At 62.4% G+C, this 17,959-nt stretch overlaps 1 protein-coding gene across 6 annotated transcripts in view; it reads left to right on the top strand.

Moving 5' to 3' along the window:
* PIEZO1 (piezo type mechanosensitive ion channel component 1 (Er blood group)) overlaps positions 1-17,959 on the top strand; it is a 68,063-nt gene that overhangs the window by 49,537 nt on the left and 567 nt on the right. For 3 of the 6 annotated variants that reach the window (XM_005592776.5, XM_074026766.1, XM_074026767.1), the window contains 33 exons: positions 25-182; positions 284-460; positions 1,024-1,149; positions 1,221-1,421; positions 2,471-2,675; positions 6,194-6,298; positions 6,663-6,816; positions 6,897-7,140; positions 7,217-7,313; positions 7,404-7,575; positions 8,171-8,260; positions 8,337-8,440; positions 8,765-8,836; positions 9,864-9,964; positions 10,519-10,615; positions 10,690-10,746; positions 10,833-11,005; positions 11,165-11,271; positions 11,459-11,638; positions 11,790-12,048; positions 12,129-12,317; positions 12,420-12,738; positions 13,121-13,238; positions 13,322-13,469; positions 13,568-13,782; positions 13,877-14,035; positions 14,122-14,269; positions 16,591-16,779; positions 16,902-16,994; positions 17,076-17,248; positions 17,324-17,446; positions 17,530-17,609; positions 17,759-17,945. In XM_005592776.5, the coding sequence (XP_005592833.3) occupies positions 25-182; positions 284-460; positions 1,024-1,149; positions 1,221-1,421; positions 2,471-2,675; positions 6,194-6,298; positions 6,663-6,816; positions 6,897-7,140; positions 7,217-7,313; positions 7,404-7,575; positions 8,171-8,260; positions 8,337-8,440; positions 8,765-8,836; positions 9,864-9,964; positions 10,519-10,615; positions 10,690-10,746; positions 10,833-11,005; positions 11,165-11,271; positions 11,459-11,638; positions 11,790-12,048; positions 12,129-12,317; positions 12,420-12,738; positions 13,121-13,238; positions 13,322-13,469; positions 13,568-13,782; positions 13,877-14,035; positions 14,122-14,269; positions 16,591-16,779; positions 16,902-16,994; positions 17,076-17,248; positions 17,324-17,446; positions 17,530-17,609; positions 17,759-17,945 (5,020 nt within the window). Of the gene's footprint in view, positions 1-24; positions 183-283; positions 461-1,023; positions 1,150-1,220; positions 1,422-2,470; positions 2,676-6,193; positions 6,299-6,662; positions 6,817-6,896; positions 7,141-7,216; positions 7,314-7,403; positions 7,576-8,170; positions 8,261-8,336; positions 8,441-8,764; positions 8,837-9,863; positions 9,965-10,518; positions 10,616-10,689; positions 10,747-10,832; positions 11,006-11,164; positions 11,272-11,458; positions 11,639-11,789; positions 12,049-12,128; positions 12,318-12,419; positions 12,739-13,120; positions 13,239-13,321; positions 13,470-13,567; positions 13,783-13,876; positions 14,036-14,121; positions 14,270-16,590; positions 16,780-16,901; positions 16,995-17,075; positions 17,249-17,323; positions 17,447-17,529; positions 17,610-17,758; positions 17,946-17,959 lie in introns of those variants that run through there. The other 3 variants (XM_045382230.3, XR_012428720.1, XR_012428721.1) reach the window with 3 other exon arrangements.

The raw sequence follows: 17,959 nt of genomic DNA, 5'->3' as shown, positions 1-17,959 counted from the left end.
ACACTGACCCTCACACCATTACAGGCGCAGCCAAGTGGGGCCTGGTGGCCGAGCGGCTGCTGGAGCTGGCAGCTGGCTTCTCGGACGTCCTCTCACGGGTGCAGGTGTTCCTGCGGCGGCTGCTGGAGCTGCACATCTTCAAGCTGGTGGCCCTGTACACCGTCTGGGTGGCCCTGAAGGAGGTGAGTGTGGCAGGCACCTCAGCTTCCCGTCTGGGGTGGGGTTGCTCTGGCCTGCCCGGCTGTCCTCCCCAAGCCCAGCCCCACATGCCCACTGCCCTCAGGTGTCGGTGATGAACTTGCTGCTGGTGGTGCTGTGGGCCTTCGCCCTGCCCTACCCACGCTTCCGACCCATGGCCTCCTGCCTGTCTACGGTGTGGACCTGCGTCATCATCGTGTGTAAGATGCTGTACCAGCTCAAGGTTGTCAACCCTCAGGAGTATTCCAGTAACTGCACCGAGGTACGGCCCCCGTGGGCGGAGACGGAAGGAAGCTCCAGGCAGCTGTGTTCGCAGCCCCACCCTCCCAGGGCAGCTGCTTCAGTGCAATGGGGCCAAGGGGGCCTCCTGGAGGCAGCATCCTTTGACCTGATCTGTGGACCAGGGGTCCACTCCCTGCACACAAGGGTGTCTGGGAGGGGCGGAGTCCCAGGGTCTGCTGCAGTGAGGAGGGGAGGAGGGGAGGAGGGGAGGAGGGGAGGAGGGGAGGAGGGGAGGAGGGGAGGGCCCCACCCCAGGCCTGGGCGGGGAGAGACAGTCAGGCAGCTGCTGCCTGGCACTTTCTCACACATCCCTCCTTCTCCCTGGACCTCTCTTCACTCCCCTAGCCCCTGCCTGTGGTCTCCCTGTTTCTCAAACACCTGGTCCCCTTCCCCGTGAAGGTGGCTCCAAGACCAGCAGCCCCTGTGTCCTTGGCTGGGGCAGCGGTGGACCTGCCCCGGAGCTGTGGCTGTGGTGGGCTCCAGGCAGGGCCAGGGGGGCACTGTGGCCTAGGAGGGGGGCACTGATGCCCAGTCTCTTGCCAGCCCTCCCCCAACAGCACCAACCTGCTGACCACGGAGATCAGCCAGTCCCTGCTGTACCGGGGGCCCGTGGATCCTGCCAACTGGTTTGGGGTACGGAAAGGGTTCCCCAACCTGGGCTACATCCAGGTGAGTGAGGGGCTGGTGGACGGCAGGGCGGGCGAGTACCCGGCTGCCCCCTGACCCTTGCCCCCCCGCAGAACCACCTGCAGGTCCTGCTGCTGCTGGTATTCGAGGCCATCGTGTACCGGCGCCAGGAGCACCACCGCCGGCAGCACCAGCTGGCCCCACTGCCTGCCCAGGCTGTGTTCGCCAGCGGCACCCGCCAGCAGCTGGACCAGGATCTGCTCGGCTGCCTCAAGTACTTCATCAACTTCTTCTTCTACAAATTCGGGCTGGAGGTGAGGCAGGGACGTTGCCTCCTCCTGGGGCAGGGCTTGGCCGTCAGAAGGGAGGGCTGCACCGTGCAGGCACCGAAAGCCTGGCCCCACCTGGGTCTGCCTGGGCCACCGGGGGCGGGGGACAGGGCCCAGCAAGGCTTCCCCTGGCCTCCTGTGGTGTTGACAAGAAGCAGGGGGCTAAGGTAGATTCACTCTACTGTACAGCCCACCTCCTGGAGCCTCACTTTCCCCTGTATGATGGCAACTGCCAGCCACTCCAGCCCTCTTCACAGCACCACTGGCCCTGTCCTTGCTTGATGCCCACAGCCTCCAGGCAGGGCTGTCGCAAGCCTGAGGCCTGCCGGGTGGGACCAGAAAGTCCCTCTCCCCCGACTCACTGCACCCCACACCCCACCCTCCCGACTCACTGCACCCCCACACCCCACCCTCCCCGACTCACTGCACCCCCACACCCACCCTCCCTGACTCACTGCACCCCCACACCCCACCCTCCCCCGACTCACTGCACCCCCACACCCACCCTCCCCCCGACTCACTGCACCCCCACACCCACCCTCCCCGACTCACTGCACCCCCACACCCACCCTCCCCGACTCACTGCACCCCCACACCCACCCTCCCCCCGACTCACTGCACCCCCACACCCACCCTCCCCCCGACTCACTGCACCCCCACACCCACCCTCCCCGACTCACTGCACCCCCACACCCACCCTCCCCCCGACTCACTGCACCCCCACACCCCACCCTCCCCGACTCACTGCACCCCCACACCCACCCTCCCTGACTCACTGCACCCCACACCCCACCCTCCCGACTCACTGCACCCCCACACCCCACCCTCCCCGACTCACTGCACCCCCACACCCACCCTCCCTGACTCACTGCACCCCCACACCCCACCCTCCCCCGACTCACTGCACCCCCACACCCACCCTCCCCCCGACTCACTGCACCCCCACACCCACCCTCCCCCCGACTCACTGCACCCCCACACCCACCCTCCCCCCGACTCACTGCACCCCCACACCCACCCTCTCCCCTCCCCAGATCTGCTTCCTGATGGCCGTGAACGTGATTGGGCAGCGCATGAACTTTATGGTGACCCTGCACGGCTGCTGGCTGGTGGCCATCCTCACCCGCAGGCACCGCCAGGCCATTGCCCGCCTCTGGCCCAACTACTGCCTCTTCCTGGCTCTGTTCCTGCTGTACCAGTACCTGCTGTGCCTGGGGATGCCCCCGGCCCTGTGCATCGGTGAGGATCACGTGGCTTGGGTGGGTGTGGGCTTTGGGGCTTTGTGGACGCCCGTGGGGTATTTCCCGCCTGCCCCGGGCTCCTGTCCACCCTCCTGGACTTAGCCTTGGCCTCCCCCAGTCCCTCCTGCCCACCCCACATCCTACCCAGGGCCCTCATCTACGCCCTCTCTTGGGGGCGGCCCGGCCCTCTCCAGGCTCTGCTGTTCTTTCCTTTTTGCCCAATATTCTATCTTGAAATATTTCAAACCTTCAGGAAAGTTGTGAGTCACACAAGGAGCGCTGCGTCCTCTCTGGTCCCCGCGTGGGTTGGCCGTGATACCTCACACCCAAGAGCTGCCTCGAGCGTCTCCCGGGGGCGGGTGTCCCTAAGCCCACAGCCCCACATGCGCGGACCTGTCTCCTGGCAGTGCCATTGTCAAATGTGTCCTCTGCATTGAAACAGCCCCGGCCCCAGCACCCTGCTTTGTGGCGGTTTGGTTTTCAGATGGGATCTGGTCTGATGTTTGCTCTAGTCTCCTGTCTTGGGTCTAGGCCGCCCCCGCCTCTCCTGTCTCTTGGGAAGTTCCGGAGGGAGGCCGGCGGTGTTGCTGACGCCCTGAGACTGGATTTGCGTGGCTGTCCTGGTGATGAGGGTCTGCTCAAGGCACACAGCACCCTGCAGTCTGAGATGGGGAGTCACGTTTGTGCATGCGGCCGGCTCAGGGGCGTCCCACCTGCCCCACAGTGGCACCCAGCCTGTTGGCACTGGTGGGCTGTCTGGGGTCAGCCTTGTGGCTTCATGAAACAGACCCTTTCTGTTATCTCTGTGCCTCCGTCAGCTGGGTTTCCCATCCAGGAGAGCTGCCGTTTCTCACTGGCCACTTTCCGAGAATTCTGTCATCCACAGACACTGGGCCTCCCCTCTGCTGAGTGGAGGCCCTGGCCCCTCTGGCCACACACTGTTACGTCATCTCCCCTTATTTGGCTGGGCGTGGTGGTTCACACCTGTGATCCCAGCACTTTGGGAGGCCGAGGCAGGAGGATCCCTTGAGGCCAGGAGTTTGAAACCACTCTGGTCAACATAGCAAGAACTTTTTTTTTTTTTCCTCACCCAGACTGGAGTACAGTGACACAATCTCGGCTCACTGCAGCCTCTGCCTCCCTGGTTCAAGCGATTCTCTGCCTCAGCCTCCCAAGTAGCTGGGATTACAGGCAGGCACCACCATTCCCAGCTAATTTTTGTATTTTTTTTAGTAGAGACAGGGTTTCATCATGTTGGCCAGGCTGATCTTGAACTCCTGATCTCAGGTGATCCACTCCCCTCGGCCTCCCAGAGTGCTAGGGTTACAGGTGTGAGCCACCGCGCTCGGCCCTGTTTCCTAATGGCGGTTTCCTGTTTCCTCAACTCTTCTACGTATATTAATTGGCATCTTCCGTAAGGAAAAGCTGTCCTTTGTCCTCTGCTGATTTCTTTTTTTTGTTTTTTTTTTTTGAGACGGAGTCTTGCTCTGTCGCCGGGGCTGGAGTGCAGTGGCCGGATCTTGGCTCACTGCAAGCTCCGCCTCCCGGGTTCACGCCATTCTCCTGCCTCAGCCTCCCGAGTAGCTGGGACCACAGGCACCCGCCACCTCGCCCAGCTAGTTTTTTTGTTTGTTTGTTTGTTTGTTTGTTTTTGAGGCGGAGTCTTCACTCTGTAGCCCAGGCTGGAGTGCAGTGGCACCATCTCGGCTCACTGCAAGCTCCGCCTCCCAGGTTCACGCCATTCTCCTGCCTCAGCCTCCCGAGTAGCTGGGACTACAGGCGCCCGCCACCGCGCCCGGCTAATTTTTTTTTGTATTTTAGTAGAGACGGGGTTTCACCGTGTTAGCCAGGATGGTCTCGATCTCCTGACCTCGTGATCCGCCCGCCTCGGCCTCCCAAAGTGCAGGGATTACAGGCGTGAGCCACCGCGCCCGGCCTTTTTTTTTTTTGTATTTTTTAGTAGAGACGGGGTTGTGTTAGCCAGGATGGTCTCGATCTCCTGACCTCGTGATCCGCCCGTCTCGGCCTCCCAAAGTGCTGGGATTACAGGCTTGAGCCACCGCGCCTGGCCTGCTGATTTCTTTACTCAGGTATTTATGTCGGTGTGGACACTGATGTTGGTCGTCATCTCTGGGACTGGCTGTGGGACCAGCACTGTTTAGTCTCGTGTGGTCCCAGCTTCAGGCCCTGGGAGCTCTGGGCCTTCTCCACCTGCCCCGCCCTTTTCAAGCCCGTTTTGTTTTCTTTTTCTTTTTTTTTTTCAAGACGGAGTCCTGCTCTGTCGCCCAGGCTGGACTGCAGTGGTGCCATCTCTGCTCACCGCAACCTCCACCTCCCGGGTTCAAGCGATTCTCCTGCCTCAGCCTCCCTCCTGAGTAGCTGGGCTTACAGGCGCCCACCACCACGCCCGGCTAATTTTTGTATTTTTAGTAGAGACAGGGTTTCACCATGTTGGCCAGGCTGGTCTCAAACTCCTGACCTCAGGAGATCTGCCTGCCTCAGTCTCCCAAAGTGCTGGGATTACAGGCGTGAGCCGCCCCGCCCGGCCCTGTCCTGTTTTCTGCTCCCAGGCATTGCTGCCTCATCTTCTGCTTCCCAGGCTCAGCTCTGTGCTCATAGCCACTGTCCCGGGGAGCCCGATCGCGTTCCAGGAGTATCAGGTTTAGAGCCAGGGGTCTGGGCGCCGGCTGTGCCTGTTGCTACAGGGCTGCCCCTGCCTCTGGGCCCTCCAGATCTTTCCTGTAAAACACCTGCGTTAGAGAACCTGTGTTCTCTGACATCGAGGCAACTTCGTTTTCGTATCGTGAGGTTCCCTCTGCGGCAGACGGTGTCGTGGGTTTTGCAGACGTGTGGAGTCACATCCACCCACTCAGTCCTTAGGGACCAACCCTCCCTGCCTCACACGCCTCCCAGGAAGTGTGGCCGGGGCCGGCAAAGCCATGGCTCCCTCCCCCCGCAGGCCCTGGCCCCTCCCATCCCTGGCACGTGGTCCTGTCAGGACGCCACGTCAGCAGGACTCACAGCAGGTGCTGCTGGGTCTGACTTTCACTTGGCAGAGCACACTGAGGTCTGTCTAGGCTGTCCCGTGGATCCCGGTCCCACGTGCTGAGCGGCGTTCCCTGTTGTGGCTGCTGCGGGGGTCTGCACTGCGTGCGGCTCCTGGCTGTTTTCAGAGCTGTCACATCACACACACTGTCGTATCTTGGACTATGAGGCCATGTGAGCCACAACCCAGGGAGGCCCAGCAGCCCCTATCTCCGTGCTCTCCGGCCTCCCGCTTGGTTCCTTTGCCCCTGGGGGCTTGGCGCATAGTTGAAGGAATGCGTGTGTGTGAACACACAGGACACGAGAGCTGTCAGTTCTCAAGACAGCAGGTGTGCATGAGGTGATTCCCATGGATCCTGAGGGTTGGTGAAAAAGTCTCGGGCTCTGAAGCCACTGGTCAGCAGGTGGGGACGGGATATCTCAGGCCCTAGGCAGGCCAGGCCCTTCCTAACATGACGCTCCCACCACCAGATTACCCGTGGCGCTGGAGCCGGGCTGTCCCCATGAACTCTGCACTCATCAAGTGGCTGTACCTGCCTGATTTCTTCCGGGCCCCCAACTCCACCAACCTCATCAGTGAGTGCCCCCCACCACCCCCGCCTCCACAGAGGACCCTCAGAGCATGTTCACACCCCACAATCTGCTCACAAGTGTGCACACAGGCTTGCAAGGGCAGACATGCAGTCAGGCATATGGCAGTCTGCAGGCCCTGACCTCACACACACGCACATAGACCTCAACATGTGTGTACGGCAGCCCTTGTACGGACGCTCCCACACCAGGGCTCCCTCAGTGGCACCCGGCCACTCCCACAGGCAGACGTGTCCCCGCTCCCAGTGGCTGCACGCCGACAGGCCTGGGGTGGGAGGCGGGCTGTGTGCGCCATGCCCACCTCGTGTGGGTCCCCGAGCAGCACAGCAGCGGCTCCTGCGTCCTGCAGGCGACTTCCTCCTGCTGCTGTGCGCCTCCCAGCAGTGGCAAGTGTTCTCAGCTGAGCGCACGGAGGAGTGGCAGTGCATGGCTGGTGTCAACACCGACCGCCTGGAGCCGCTGCGGGGGGAGCCCAACCCTGTGCCCAACTTTATCCACTGCAGGTGGGTCCCATACCACCCTCCATGGGGAGTCCTCTGGGAGGGGTGGCCGGGGCGCCCGCCGTGACACTCCGGCCTGGCAGGTCCTACCTCGACATGCTGAAGGTGGCCGTCTTCCGGTACCTGTTCTGGCTGGTGCTGGTGGTGGTGTTTGTCACGGGGGCCACCCGAATCAGCATCTTCGGGCTGGGCTACCTGCTGGCCTGCTTCTACCTGCTGCTCTTCGGCACCACCCTGCTGCAGAGGGACACGCGGGCCCGCCTCGTGCTGTGGGACTGCCTCATTCTGTACAACGTCACCGTCATCATTTCCAAGAACATGCTGTCGGTGAGCCCAGCCCCGGCCCTACCCGCCCGCCCTGCCCCGGGGCCCTGCTGGCCCTGCTGACCCTGCTCTCCCCCAGCTCCTGGCCTGCGTCTTCGTGGAGCAGATGCAGACCGGCTTCTGCTGGGTCATCCAGCTCTTCAGCCTTGTGTGCACCGTCAAGGGCTACTATGACCGTGAGTGGCGAGGATGGCCGCTGGGGAGGGTGTGGGGAAGCCCCTGCTCCTGGGCCCTGAGCCTGACCCTTGCTGGCGCCTGCCTTGCAGCCAAGGAGATGATGGGCAGAGACCAGGACTGCCTGCTGCCTGTGGAGGAGGCCGGCATCATCTGGGACAGCATCTGCTTCTTCTTCCTGCTGCTGCAGCGCCGTGTCTTCCTCAGCTATTACTACCTGCACGTCAGGGCCGACCTCCAGGCCACCGCCCTGCTGGCATCCAGGCAAGCTCTGGCCCAGACACCGCCCAGAGCTCCCGTCCTGGGGCTGGGAGGGGGCAATGGGAGGGACCTCGCTGTCTCAGGCCCCAGCCTGTGGAGAACAGGCTCCACCCCTCTGGGACATGGGCATGTCATCTAGAGAATGAAGGACAGCAGACTCCCGGCACCATCAGACCCTGCCCCAGTGCTGGGTCTGTCAGAGACCACAGGCTGCAGTTCCGACGGTGGCTGGTGTCTCACCCCCCGGCCGACTTGCCTGCTAAGGACTAAGTGTCCCACCGGCGGGAGGGCCCCTGTGTGGTATCACGAATGCCCCAGGGAGGGGTTTGGGCTTGGGGCCAGCTTTGCCTGCTTCCCTGCAGCCCCGGTTGGGTGGGCGCCACCAGACACCCCTGCATCTGTACGGCAGAAGGGCCTGTCCTCACCGCAGACACCACAGAGGGTGGGGGTAGCAGATGCCTCCCCGGTGGGTGCCTCTCGCCCAGCATGGGCAGAGAGGAGCCGGCTGAGCCGTCCCGGGCTGAGCGGGGAGCGGCGGCTGCCCGTGCTGCTGGGGCTGAGTGTCTGGTGCTCACACCCCATCCCTGCCTCCCGACAGGGGCTTTGCCCTCTACAACGCTGCCAACCTCAAGAGCATCGACTTCCACCGCAGGACAGAGGAGAAGTCCCTGGCCCAGCTGAAAAGACAGTAGGTGCCTCTACGGCGGGGACTCCCCCGCTCCTCCACCCAGCGCTTAGCATACCTGGCCTTTTCCCCCCTACAGGATGGAGCGTATCCGTGCCAAGCAGGAGAAGCACAGGCAGGGCCGGGCAGACCGCGGTCACCCCCAGGACACCCTGGGCCCCAAGGACCCAGGCCCGGAGCCAGGTGAGTGCAGCTGGAGTCTAGCATCCAAGGCCTCATGTCCAGCATGTCTGTGCCTGCTGGTGTGTGCCTCATCTGTGCCCGTGTGATGTCCCACAGGGCTCCCCGCCCACCTGTCCTGTCCGCGTGATCACCGTCCGGCAGGCCCCATGGCCGCCCCGTGACTGTCCATCCACGCACATGGACTCTAAGCCCCGTGGCCTCACGTGGCCCCCATCACTGTGGGTCTCTGTGTCTGTCTCCACCCATCTTGTCCCCAAGACACTCACAGCCCCGACCCCTCCTTGTGCCTTGACTGCTGCCTCACGCTCACCCCACCCTCCACAGGGCCCGACAGTCCAGGGGGCTCCTCCCCGCCACGGAGGCAGTGGTGGCGGCCCTGGCTGGACCACGCCACAGGTACCCCCAATTAGCCCACCTGTGACCACCCTCTCAGGCCCTCTGTGCCCTCACCTGTCCTCTGCCTGGGCTGCTGTCTTCCCCTCCTTCCCCGACCCCCAGGCCCTGAGTGTCAGGACGCGCTCAGGCCTCCTGGGTCTGGGGGTGCCTCACTGGCTGCAGACCCCTGGACTGAATGTCCTCCCGGCGATGCCCCAGCCCTTCCAACGGGGGCGTCTCAGAGCTCGCTCTGACGCCACAGGAGCTGAGCGGCAGTTTCACCTGGTTGGTCCCAGCAGCAAGCACTGCGTCGTTCTACGTTTTCTGTTCTTTTTGAGACGGAGTCTCACTCTGTCACCCAGGCTGGAGTGCAATGGTGTAATCTCAGCTCACTGCAACCTCCACCTCCCGGGTTCAAGTGATTCTCCTGCCTCAGGCTCCCAAGTAGCTGAGACTACAAGCATGCGCCCCACTCCAAGCCAGTGTTGTTTTTTTTTTTTTTTTGAAATGGAGTCTTGCCCTGTTGCCCAGGCTGCAATGCAAGGGCGTGACCTCAGCTCACTGCAACCCCCACCTCCCAGGTTTAAAGGATTCTCCTGCCTCAGCCTTCCAAGTAGCTGGGATTACACGTGCCCGCCACCATGCCCAACTAATTTTTGTATTTTTAGTAGAGATGGGGTTTCACCACGTTGGCCAGGCTGGTCTCAAATCTCTGACCTCAGGTGATCCACCCGCCTCAGTCTCCCACAGTGCTGGGATGACAGGTGTCAGCCACTGTGTCCGGTCTGTTTTTCTAACTCTCCTGGGTTTTCCCGGGTCCTCTGCAGTCAGCCCACTCAGCACCCCAGCCTGCACTGGCTCTGCTCCGCAGCTGCCCTGCCCACCTCTGTCTTGTCCTACCGCGCTGGCCTGTGTCCTGTGCCTGCACCGCTCCCGGCTGCTCCACATGGGAAGGGTGGCTGTTGGGCCTTGGCCCATGCAGGCGGAGAGGGTGTGGCTGGGGGTCTCCCTGCATGGAAGGCCGGCTCTCAGCACTGCCTGCCCACAGTCATCCACTCCGGGGACTACTTCCTGTTTGAGTCTGACAGCGAGGAAGAGGAGGAGGCTGCCCCTGAAGACCCTAGGCCATCGGCCCAGAGTGCCTTCCAGGTGAGGTCGGGGAGCCCCCGCTGCCCCACTGCAACCACAGAGCTTGTGGCCCTCGGCCAGGGCAGCATAGGGGGTGCCAGATGCCCCCAGGGCCTAGAAGCCCAGCTCCTCCGCCTCCAGTTAGCTCACCCAGCCCCATCCAGGCCTCCCAAGTCCCAAGGGAAACCAGGCTACAGGGACGTGGGTCACGTGTAGCCTGCTGCCCCACGGTCTTGGCTCTGAACACCCAGGTTCTGGTGGCTGCCTGTGGCCTGACCTGTGAGATGGGCCTGACACCTTTGTGCTGGCCGCCTGGCTGTCCAGGGTCTGTCTTTGGGCCCCTGGCTCTCGGTGCTAGACCAGGAGTTGGGTGGGCTGCATGCGTGGGGGTCCTCACCCACAGCCCCTCAAGGTCCACATCTGGGAGGGGCTCAGGGACACGGAGGCCCCTGGTAGACACAGAGCAGGGATCTGGATCTGGTGCCAGGCTTGCCCAACCCCGGCTATTCCTCCTCTTCCCTCCTGGGTCCCATGGCTTGGAAGGCCGGGTCCTAACCCAGGGGGCTGGCCCACAGATGGCATACCAGGCATGGGTGACCAACGCCCAGACGGTGCTGAGGCGGCAGCAGCAGGAGCAGGCAAGGCAGGAGCAGGCAGGACAGCTACCCACAGGTGAGCTGGGTGGGGTGGAGACTCTGAGGGGAAGCTGCAGGACTCCCAGTCACTGACCAGCATCCTGTGCCTAGGAGGTGGCCCCAGCCAGGAGGTGGAGCCGGCAGAGGGCCCCGAGGAGGCAGCGGCAGGTGCGTGGGCCCCGGGGCGGGGGAGTGGGAGGTCTCTCTTGGCCCCACAGGCTGCCCCTCCAGCGCCCCCTCCCGCCCTCCCGCAGGCCGGAGCCACATGGTGCAGAGGGTGCTGAGCACGGCGCAGTTCCTGTGGGTGCTGGGGCAGGCGCTGGTGGACGGGCTGACGCGCTGGCTGCAGGAGTTCACCCGGCACCACAGCACCATGAGTGACGTGCTGCGGGCAGAGCGCTACGTCCTCACGCAGGAGCTCCTGCAGGTGAGCCGGCCCATGCACCACGCTCGTCCCTGCTCTGCCTGACCACGCCCCTGCCTGCTTAGCAGCCTAGTCCCATGCCCACGCTACACTAAACCCTGTGTGGGGACCAGAGCTGGGACACATGCCAGGCAGCCCTGAGCCCGCTCCTGTGCCCTGCAGGGTGGCGAAGTGCACCGGGGCATATTGGATCAGCTGTACACAAGCGAGGCCGAGGCCACGCTGCCAGGCCCCACCAAGGCCCCCGACGCACCAAGCACAGTGTCCAGGTAGGTGCTGGGGTGACCCCTGAACCGCAGCTGCTGCCCCTGGAGGGTGGGCAATGTCCAGCCATCCCCGACCCTCGCCATTCCCTTGTCCACCAAAGGACCGTGGGCACTTTCCACACTGACCCTCCCTGCAGCCTGGGGTCAGACCCTAGAGCAGGATTCTCTGTGACCTGGCTTCCCTCCCCAGTGGGCTGGGTGCGGAGGAGCCACTCAGCAGCACAACAGATGACACGGGAAGCCCCCTGAGCACTGGCTACCACACACGCAGTGGCAGCGAGGAGGCGGTCGCTGACCCCGGGGAGCACGAGGCTGGTGCCTCTCTGCACCAGGGACGCATGCGGACGGCCAGCGAGCTGCTGCTGGACAGGTGGGGGCGGGACGCGCACAACTCCAGCCTAACCATGGCCCTCGGGGAGCTGCCGAACGGGGACAGGAGCCTGTCTGTGACCGGCAGCAGGTCGGGCCGTTGTGCCTCCGGGCAGTCCCAGGCTCCCCCAAACGCGCGGGTCTCCCTGCAGGCGCTTGCGCATCCCAGAGCTGGAGGAGGCAGAGCTGTTTGCAGAGGGGCAGGGCCGGGTGCTGCGGCTGCTGCGGGCCGTGTACCAGTGCGTGGCCGCCCACTCAGAGCTGCTCTGCTACTTCATCATCATCCTCAACCACATGGTCACGGCCTCTGCTGGCTCGCTGGTGCTGCCCGTGCTCGTCTTCCTGTGGGCCATGCTGTCCATCCCGCGGCCCAGCAAGCGCTTCTGGATGACGGCCATCGTCTTCACCGAGGTGGGCCGAGGCCGCGGGGGAGGGGGCGCTTGGCCCGCTGCGCTGAGCCCCCCCCGCGTGCTGAGCCCCCTCCCCCGCAGGTCTCAGTGGTCGTCAAGTACCTGTTCCAGTTTGGATTCTTCCCCTGGAACAGCCACGCGGTGCTGCGGCGCTACGAGAACAAGCCCTACTTCCCGCCACGCATCCTGGGCCTAGAGAAGACTGACGGCTACATCAAGTACGACCTGGTGCAGCTCATGGCCCTCTTCTTCCACCGCTCCCAGTTGCTGGTGAGTGCGAGCCCTGCCAGTGCGGGGCTGGGCAGGCCCTCTGGGCACCTGTGCCCTCTGCCGGGAGGCAAGGCCCCCTCACCACAGCCTCCCGCCCCACAGTGCTACGGCCTCTGGGACCACGAGGAGGACGCACCATCCAAGGAGCATGACAAGAGCGGCAGGAAGGAGCAGGGGGCCGAGGAGGGGCCAGGGGCCCTGCCGGAACCCCAGGCCAAGGCAGGCACAGGGCTCGAGGAGGAGCCAGGAGTGCCCGAGGCCACCACCGAAGACCATGTTCAGGTGGAAGCGAGGGTCGTACTGACGGATGGGACCCCAGAACCCCAAGCGGAGCTCAGGCCCCGTGACACGAGGCGCATCAGTCTACGTTTTAGGAGGAGGAGGAAGGAGGGCCCAGCACAAAGAGGACTGGCAGCCATCGGTATAAGCGCCCCGTCCCACCACCTCCTGCCTACCCAGTTCTCTGAGTGGGGCTACTGCAGGGAGGGTCCTTCTCAGATAAGACGGCCAAGCCCAGTGCAGGGCCCACCTGGATCCCAGGAAGGCACTCTGAAGCCACAGCTCCTGGCTCTGCCCCCAGGGATGCCCCCCACATGCAGGGTGACTGCTGGCCTGGGCTGGTCCCTCACGGTTGCCCCAGACAGAGGACACAGCCCCAGCTGTCTCCTTGCCAGTGACACTAGGCGCTTCCTGTGATCAGTCTGCTTGTCTGTCAGATGGGGCGAATGCCAGCCTCTTAGGGTGGTCGGGAGCCAGACCCAGTCCCCAGGGGGCCCAGGCAGAAGTCAGCTTTTCCCCTACAGAAGCTGAGGACACGGAGGAAGAGAAAGAGGCCCCCACGGGGAGAGAGAAGAGGCCGAGCCGCGCTGGAAGAAGAGTGAGGGTGGCTGGGCGGCAGCTGCAGGGCTTCTGTCTGTCCCTGTGAGTGATGGTGGCCGGGGGCAGCTGGGCAGTGGGGGTGGGGAGGCGGGTACTGGCACCAGGCTGAACAGCCCCTTCCGCAGGGCCCAGGGCACATACCGGCCGCTACGGCGCTTCTTCCATGACATCCTGCACACTAAGTACCGCGCAGCCACCGACGTCTATGCCCTCATGTTCCTGGCCGACGTCGTCGACTTCATCATCATCATTTTTGGCTTCTGGGCCTTTGGGGTGAGCCAGACCCGGGACACCCCAGTGTACGCAGAGCTCAGCAGCCACCCACATCCCCAGGGCCTGGCTCCCCCTGACCTGTGCTCTCCCGGCCACAGAAACACTCGGCGGCCACGGATATCACGTCCTCCCTCTCAGACGACCAGGTACCCGAGGCCTTCCTGGTCATGCTGCTGATCCAGTTCAGTACCATGGTGGTTGATCGCGCCCTCTACCTGCGCAAGACCGTGCTGGGCAAGCTGGCCTTCCAAGTGGCGCTGGTGCTGGCCATCCACCTATGGATGTTCTTCATCCTGCCTGCCGTCACCGAGAGGTGGGCCCTCACGCGGGGGTGCTCGGTCTCCGGGGGCGGGGCCCTGCAGGGCTCCGTTTCTGAGGGGGTCCTTGACCTGGCCATCCCACCCCAGGATGTTCAGCCAGAACGTGGTGGCCCAGCTGTGGTACTTTGTGAAATGCATCTACTTCGCCCTGTCCGCCTACCAGATCCGCTGCGGCTACCCCACCCGCATCCTTGGTAACTTCCTCACCAAGAAGTACAATCACCTCAACCTCTTCCTCTTCCAGGGGTGAGCGTGAGTGCAGGTCCGCCGGGGTGGGGGTCACAGCCCGGGCAGGAGGGAGCCCACCTGATGGGAACCCTGGCTGTGGGCAGGTTCCGGCTGGTGCCGTTTCTGGTGGAGCTGCGGGCAGTGATGGACTGGGTGTGGACGGACACCACGCTGTCCCTGTCCAGCTGGATGTGTGTGGAGGACATCTATGCCAACATCTTCATCATCAAATGCAGCCGAGAGACAGAAAAGGTGCCTGGGCCCGGGGCGGGGGCCTGGACAAGGGATGTGCCTTCTCCCTAAGACAGAGGCACTGCTGCCACGAGAACCCGTGGTGCTGGTGGCCCTCCCAGGGCTTGCAGCCCATGGGGACATGAGGTGAGCCCACCCACTGGCTGATCACGAGGCCAGTGATCTTGGCAGCTGCGAGTGCCAGGGGCAGAAGTGGGTAGCGGACTTGGTCCTGTTCCAGGCAGGCTGGCAGCAGAGCAGGGCCTGGTGCGGGGAGGACCGGACGGACACTGTTCCCTGCGTTCTTGTTTAACGGCTTTGTTGAGAGATAATTCATGCATCAGACCACTCACCCATTTAAATAGTACAATGCAGGGGTTTTTAGAAGATTCGCGGTTAAGCATCTGCCACTATCATCAATTTTAGAGCATTTTCACCACTTCAGAAAGAAACCCTGGGCCGGGCACAGTGGCTCACACCTGTCATCCCAACACTTTAAGAGATCGAGGAGGCCAGGAGTTCAAGATCTGCCTGGGCCACACAGTGGGACCCCACCTCAGCAAATGTAAAAATAAATTAGCCGGCAATGGCAGCTCAGGCCTATGGTCCCAGAGCTTTGGGAAGCCAAAGGAGGGACAGGATCAGTTGAGGCCAGGAGTTTAAGACCAGCCTGGGCAACGCAGCGAGATCTCTTCTACAAAAAAATAAACATTAGCTGGGCGTGACGGTGCACACTTGTGCTCCCAGCTACTCTGGAGGCCGAGGTGGGAGGATGGCTTGAGGCCAGGAGGTCAAGGCTGCATTAAGCCTGCTCACACCACTGCACTCCAGCTTGGGCAACAGAGTGAGACCCTCTCTAAAAAACTAACAAGAAAAAACCCAGTGCCCATTGGCTGTCACTCCGTTTCCCCCTCCCCTGGCCCCAGTAACCCCTTGTCTAGGTCCTGGTTCTATGGATTTGCCTACAGCGGATATTTCATGAAAACGAGCTCAGACGGCATTTGTCCTTTTGTGACTGGCTTTCCTCACTCAGCATGGTGTCTTCGAGGTCCACCCACGTGGCAGTATAGCCTTCCTTTTTATGGGCAAATGATATTCTGTGGCATGGATGGACCACAACGTGTGGACTGAGGGGCTGTTGCCCATGATGCTGCCAGGCACGCCAGGGTACACGTGTGCCCATGCCCCCGGTTCTGTGGCTGCACGCCAGGGCTGGAAGGGCTGGTGGTGGTTTCCATCGTGAGGAGCCACTGGTTTTCCACAGCAGCTCCACCATCTTAGGTGCCCACCAGCAACACGAGGTTCCAGTTTCTCCACATCCTCAACAACCTGTTGCTATGTCGTCTTTGTTCTGGCCATTTCTGCTGAACAGGTGGCTTGCTGTGGGCTTTTTTCAGTTCCCTGTTGACCTATGTTGAGTTTCTTTTCACGTGCTGGGCCATTTGTGTATCTTTTCTGGGGAAATGTCTATTCAAATCCTTTCTCCAGAGCTTCTGAGACAGGATCTTGCTCTGTTGCCCAAGCTGAAGTGCAGTGGCATGATCTTGGCTCACTGCAGCCTCTGCCTCCCAGGTTCAAGCAATTCTCCCACCTCAGCCTCCCGAGTAGCTGGGACTACGGGTGTGCACGACACCTGGCTAGTTTTTGTATTTTTGGCCAGGTTGGTCTCAAACTCCTGAACTCAGAGTGCTGGGATGACAGGCATGAGCTGCTGCGCCCGGCAGCTGGGTTTTTATTAGAGTTTTTCTGTAGATACATCGGCTAGAAATGACTGAGTTGGAAGAATTCTCTGTATTCTCTGGTTGCCAGACCCTTATCAGATATAATTTACAGAAACTTTCTCCAATTCTATGGACTGTCTCTTACATTCTCTTGATGGCGTCTTTAGAAGCACAGAGTATTTATTTTGGTAATATCTGGTTTACTTTGTTTCTTTGTCAAATCCAGGTTCATGAAGATTTGCCCGTTTTCTTCTAAAAGTTCTATAGTTTTAGCTCTGAAGTTTAGCTCTTTGATCCACTTTGAGGTAAATTTTGGCACGTGGTATGAGGCAGGAGTTGCGTCTCATTCTCCTGCCTGGGGCGCTGCCTGCACTGTGGTGAGAAGGTTGACCGTTCCCACTGAACGGTCACAGCTCCCTTGTCTAAGATCAGCGGCCCCTGGGTTCCAACTGGACCCTCAGTTCTTCTCCACTGGCCTGCGTCTGCCCGCCATTACTACAGCTGTGCCATGCTGAGGTCAGGCTGGGGCTTTTGTGGGCTGCTGGGTGAGCTGGAGAATGCAGTCATGTGACCCGCAGGAAGGGCAGAGCTGAGCGTATGACCTGTGTCATTCCCCTCCAGAAATATCCGCAGCCCAAAGGGCAGAAGAAGAAGAAGATCGTCAAGTACGGCATGGGTGGCCTCATCATCCTCTTCCTCATCGCCATCATCTGGTTCCCGCTGCTCTTCATGTCGCTGGTGCGTTCCGTGGTCGGGGTCGTCAACCAGCCCGTCGATGTCACCGTCACCCTCAAGCTGGGCGGCTACGAGGTGAGCATGTGTGGCCCACCTGTCCGTTCCCACCCCGAGGGTTCTGGCCAGGGCGGCATGCCACCCCTAGCGGCTCCTCCACACTCATCTTCATGGCCCCGTGTCCCCGTACCTGCCCCTAGCCGCTGTTCACCATGAGCGCCCAGCAGCCGTCCATCATCCCCTTCACGGCCCAGGCCTACGAGGAGCTGTCCCGGCAGTTTGACCCCCACCCAGTAAGTGGCCTCTGCCCTGTGACAGCCTGGTGGGGGATGGGGGAGGTGGCTGCAGTCACTGAGGGTGTCACCTGTACCCAGCTGGCCATGCAGTTCATCAGCCAGTACAGCCCTGAGGACATCGTCACGGCGCAGATTGAGGGCAGCTCCGGGGCGCTGTGGCGCATCAGCCCACCCAGCCGCGCCCAGATGAAGCGGGAGCTCTACAACGGCACGGCTGACATCACCCTGCGCTTCACCTGGAACTTCCAGAGGTGCGTCCTGGACTTGAGGCAGGGCCTGGGTGAGTGGCCCCACCACGGTGGGTCACGCTGTGTTCCCACCCCCAGGGACCTGGCCAAGGGGGGCACCGTGGAGTACGCCAACGAGAAGCACATGCTGGCCCTGGCCCCCAACAGCACTGAACGGCGGCAGCTGGCCAGCCTGCTCGAGGGCACCTCGGACCAGTCTGTGTGAGTGAAGGGCCCGGGCGGTGGGCAGGAGGGCTGGGCCAGGTTGGCTGGGCCAGGCCTGACCTGCCAGCACCTCCCTGCAGGGTCATCCCAAATCTCTTCCCCAAGTACATCCGTGCCCCCAACGGGCCCGAAGCCAACCCTGTGAAGCAGCTGCAGCCCAGTGAGTGCGGGCGCAGGGGCTGCGGGAGGCCAGAGAGGGGTGACGGGCGCAGGGGCTGCGGGAGGCCAGAGAGGGGTGACGGGCGCCGGGGCTGGGGGAGGCCAGAGAGGGGTGGCTGCGGCCCCAACCGTCTCCTCGCTCCGCCCCAGACGAGGAGGCCGACTACCTCGGCGTGCGCATCCAGCTGCGGAGGGAGCAGGGTGCTGGGGCCACCGGCTTCCTTGAATGGTGGGTCATCGAGCTGCAGGAGTGCCGGACCGACTGCAACCTGCTGCCCATGGTCATCTTCAGCGACAAAGTCAGCCCACCGAGCCTCGGCTTCCTGGCTGGCTACGGGTGAGTGAGTGGCT

This window comes from Macaca fascicularis, chromosome 20, assembly GCF_037993035.2.
Source record: "Macaca fascicularis isolate 582-1 chromosome 20, T2T-MFA8v1.1".
NCBI classification, from domain to species: domain Eukaryota; kingdom Metazoa; phylum Chordata; class Mammalia; order Primates; family Cercopithecidae; genus Macaca; species Macaca fascicularis.
The sequence above is the reverse complement of the archived record's forward strand: the minus strand, read 5'-3'. Positions and strand labels throughout refer to the sequence as shown.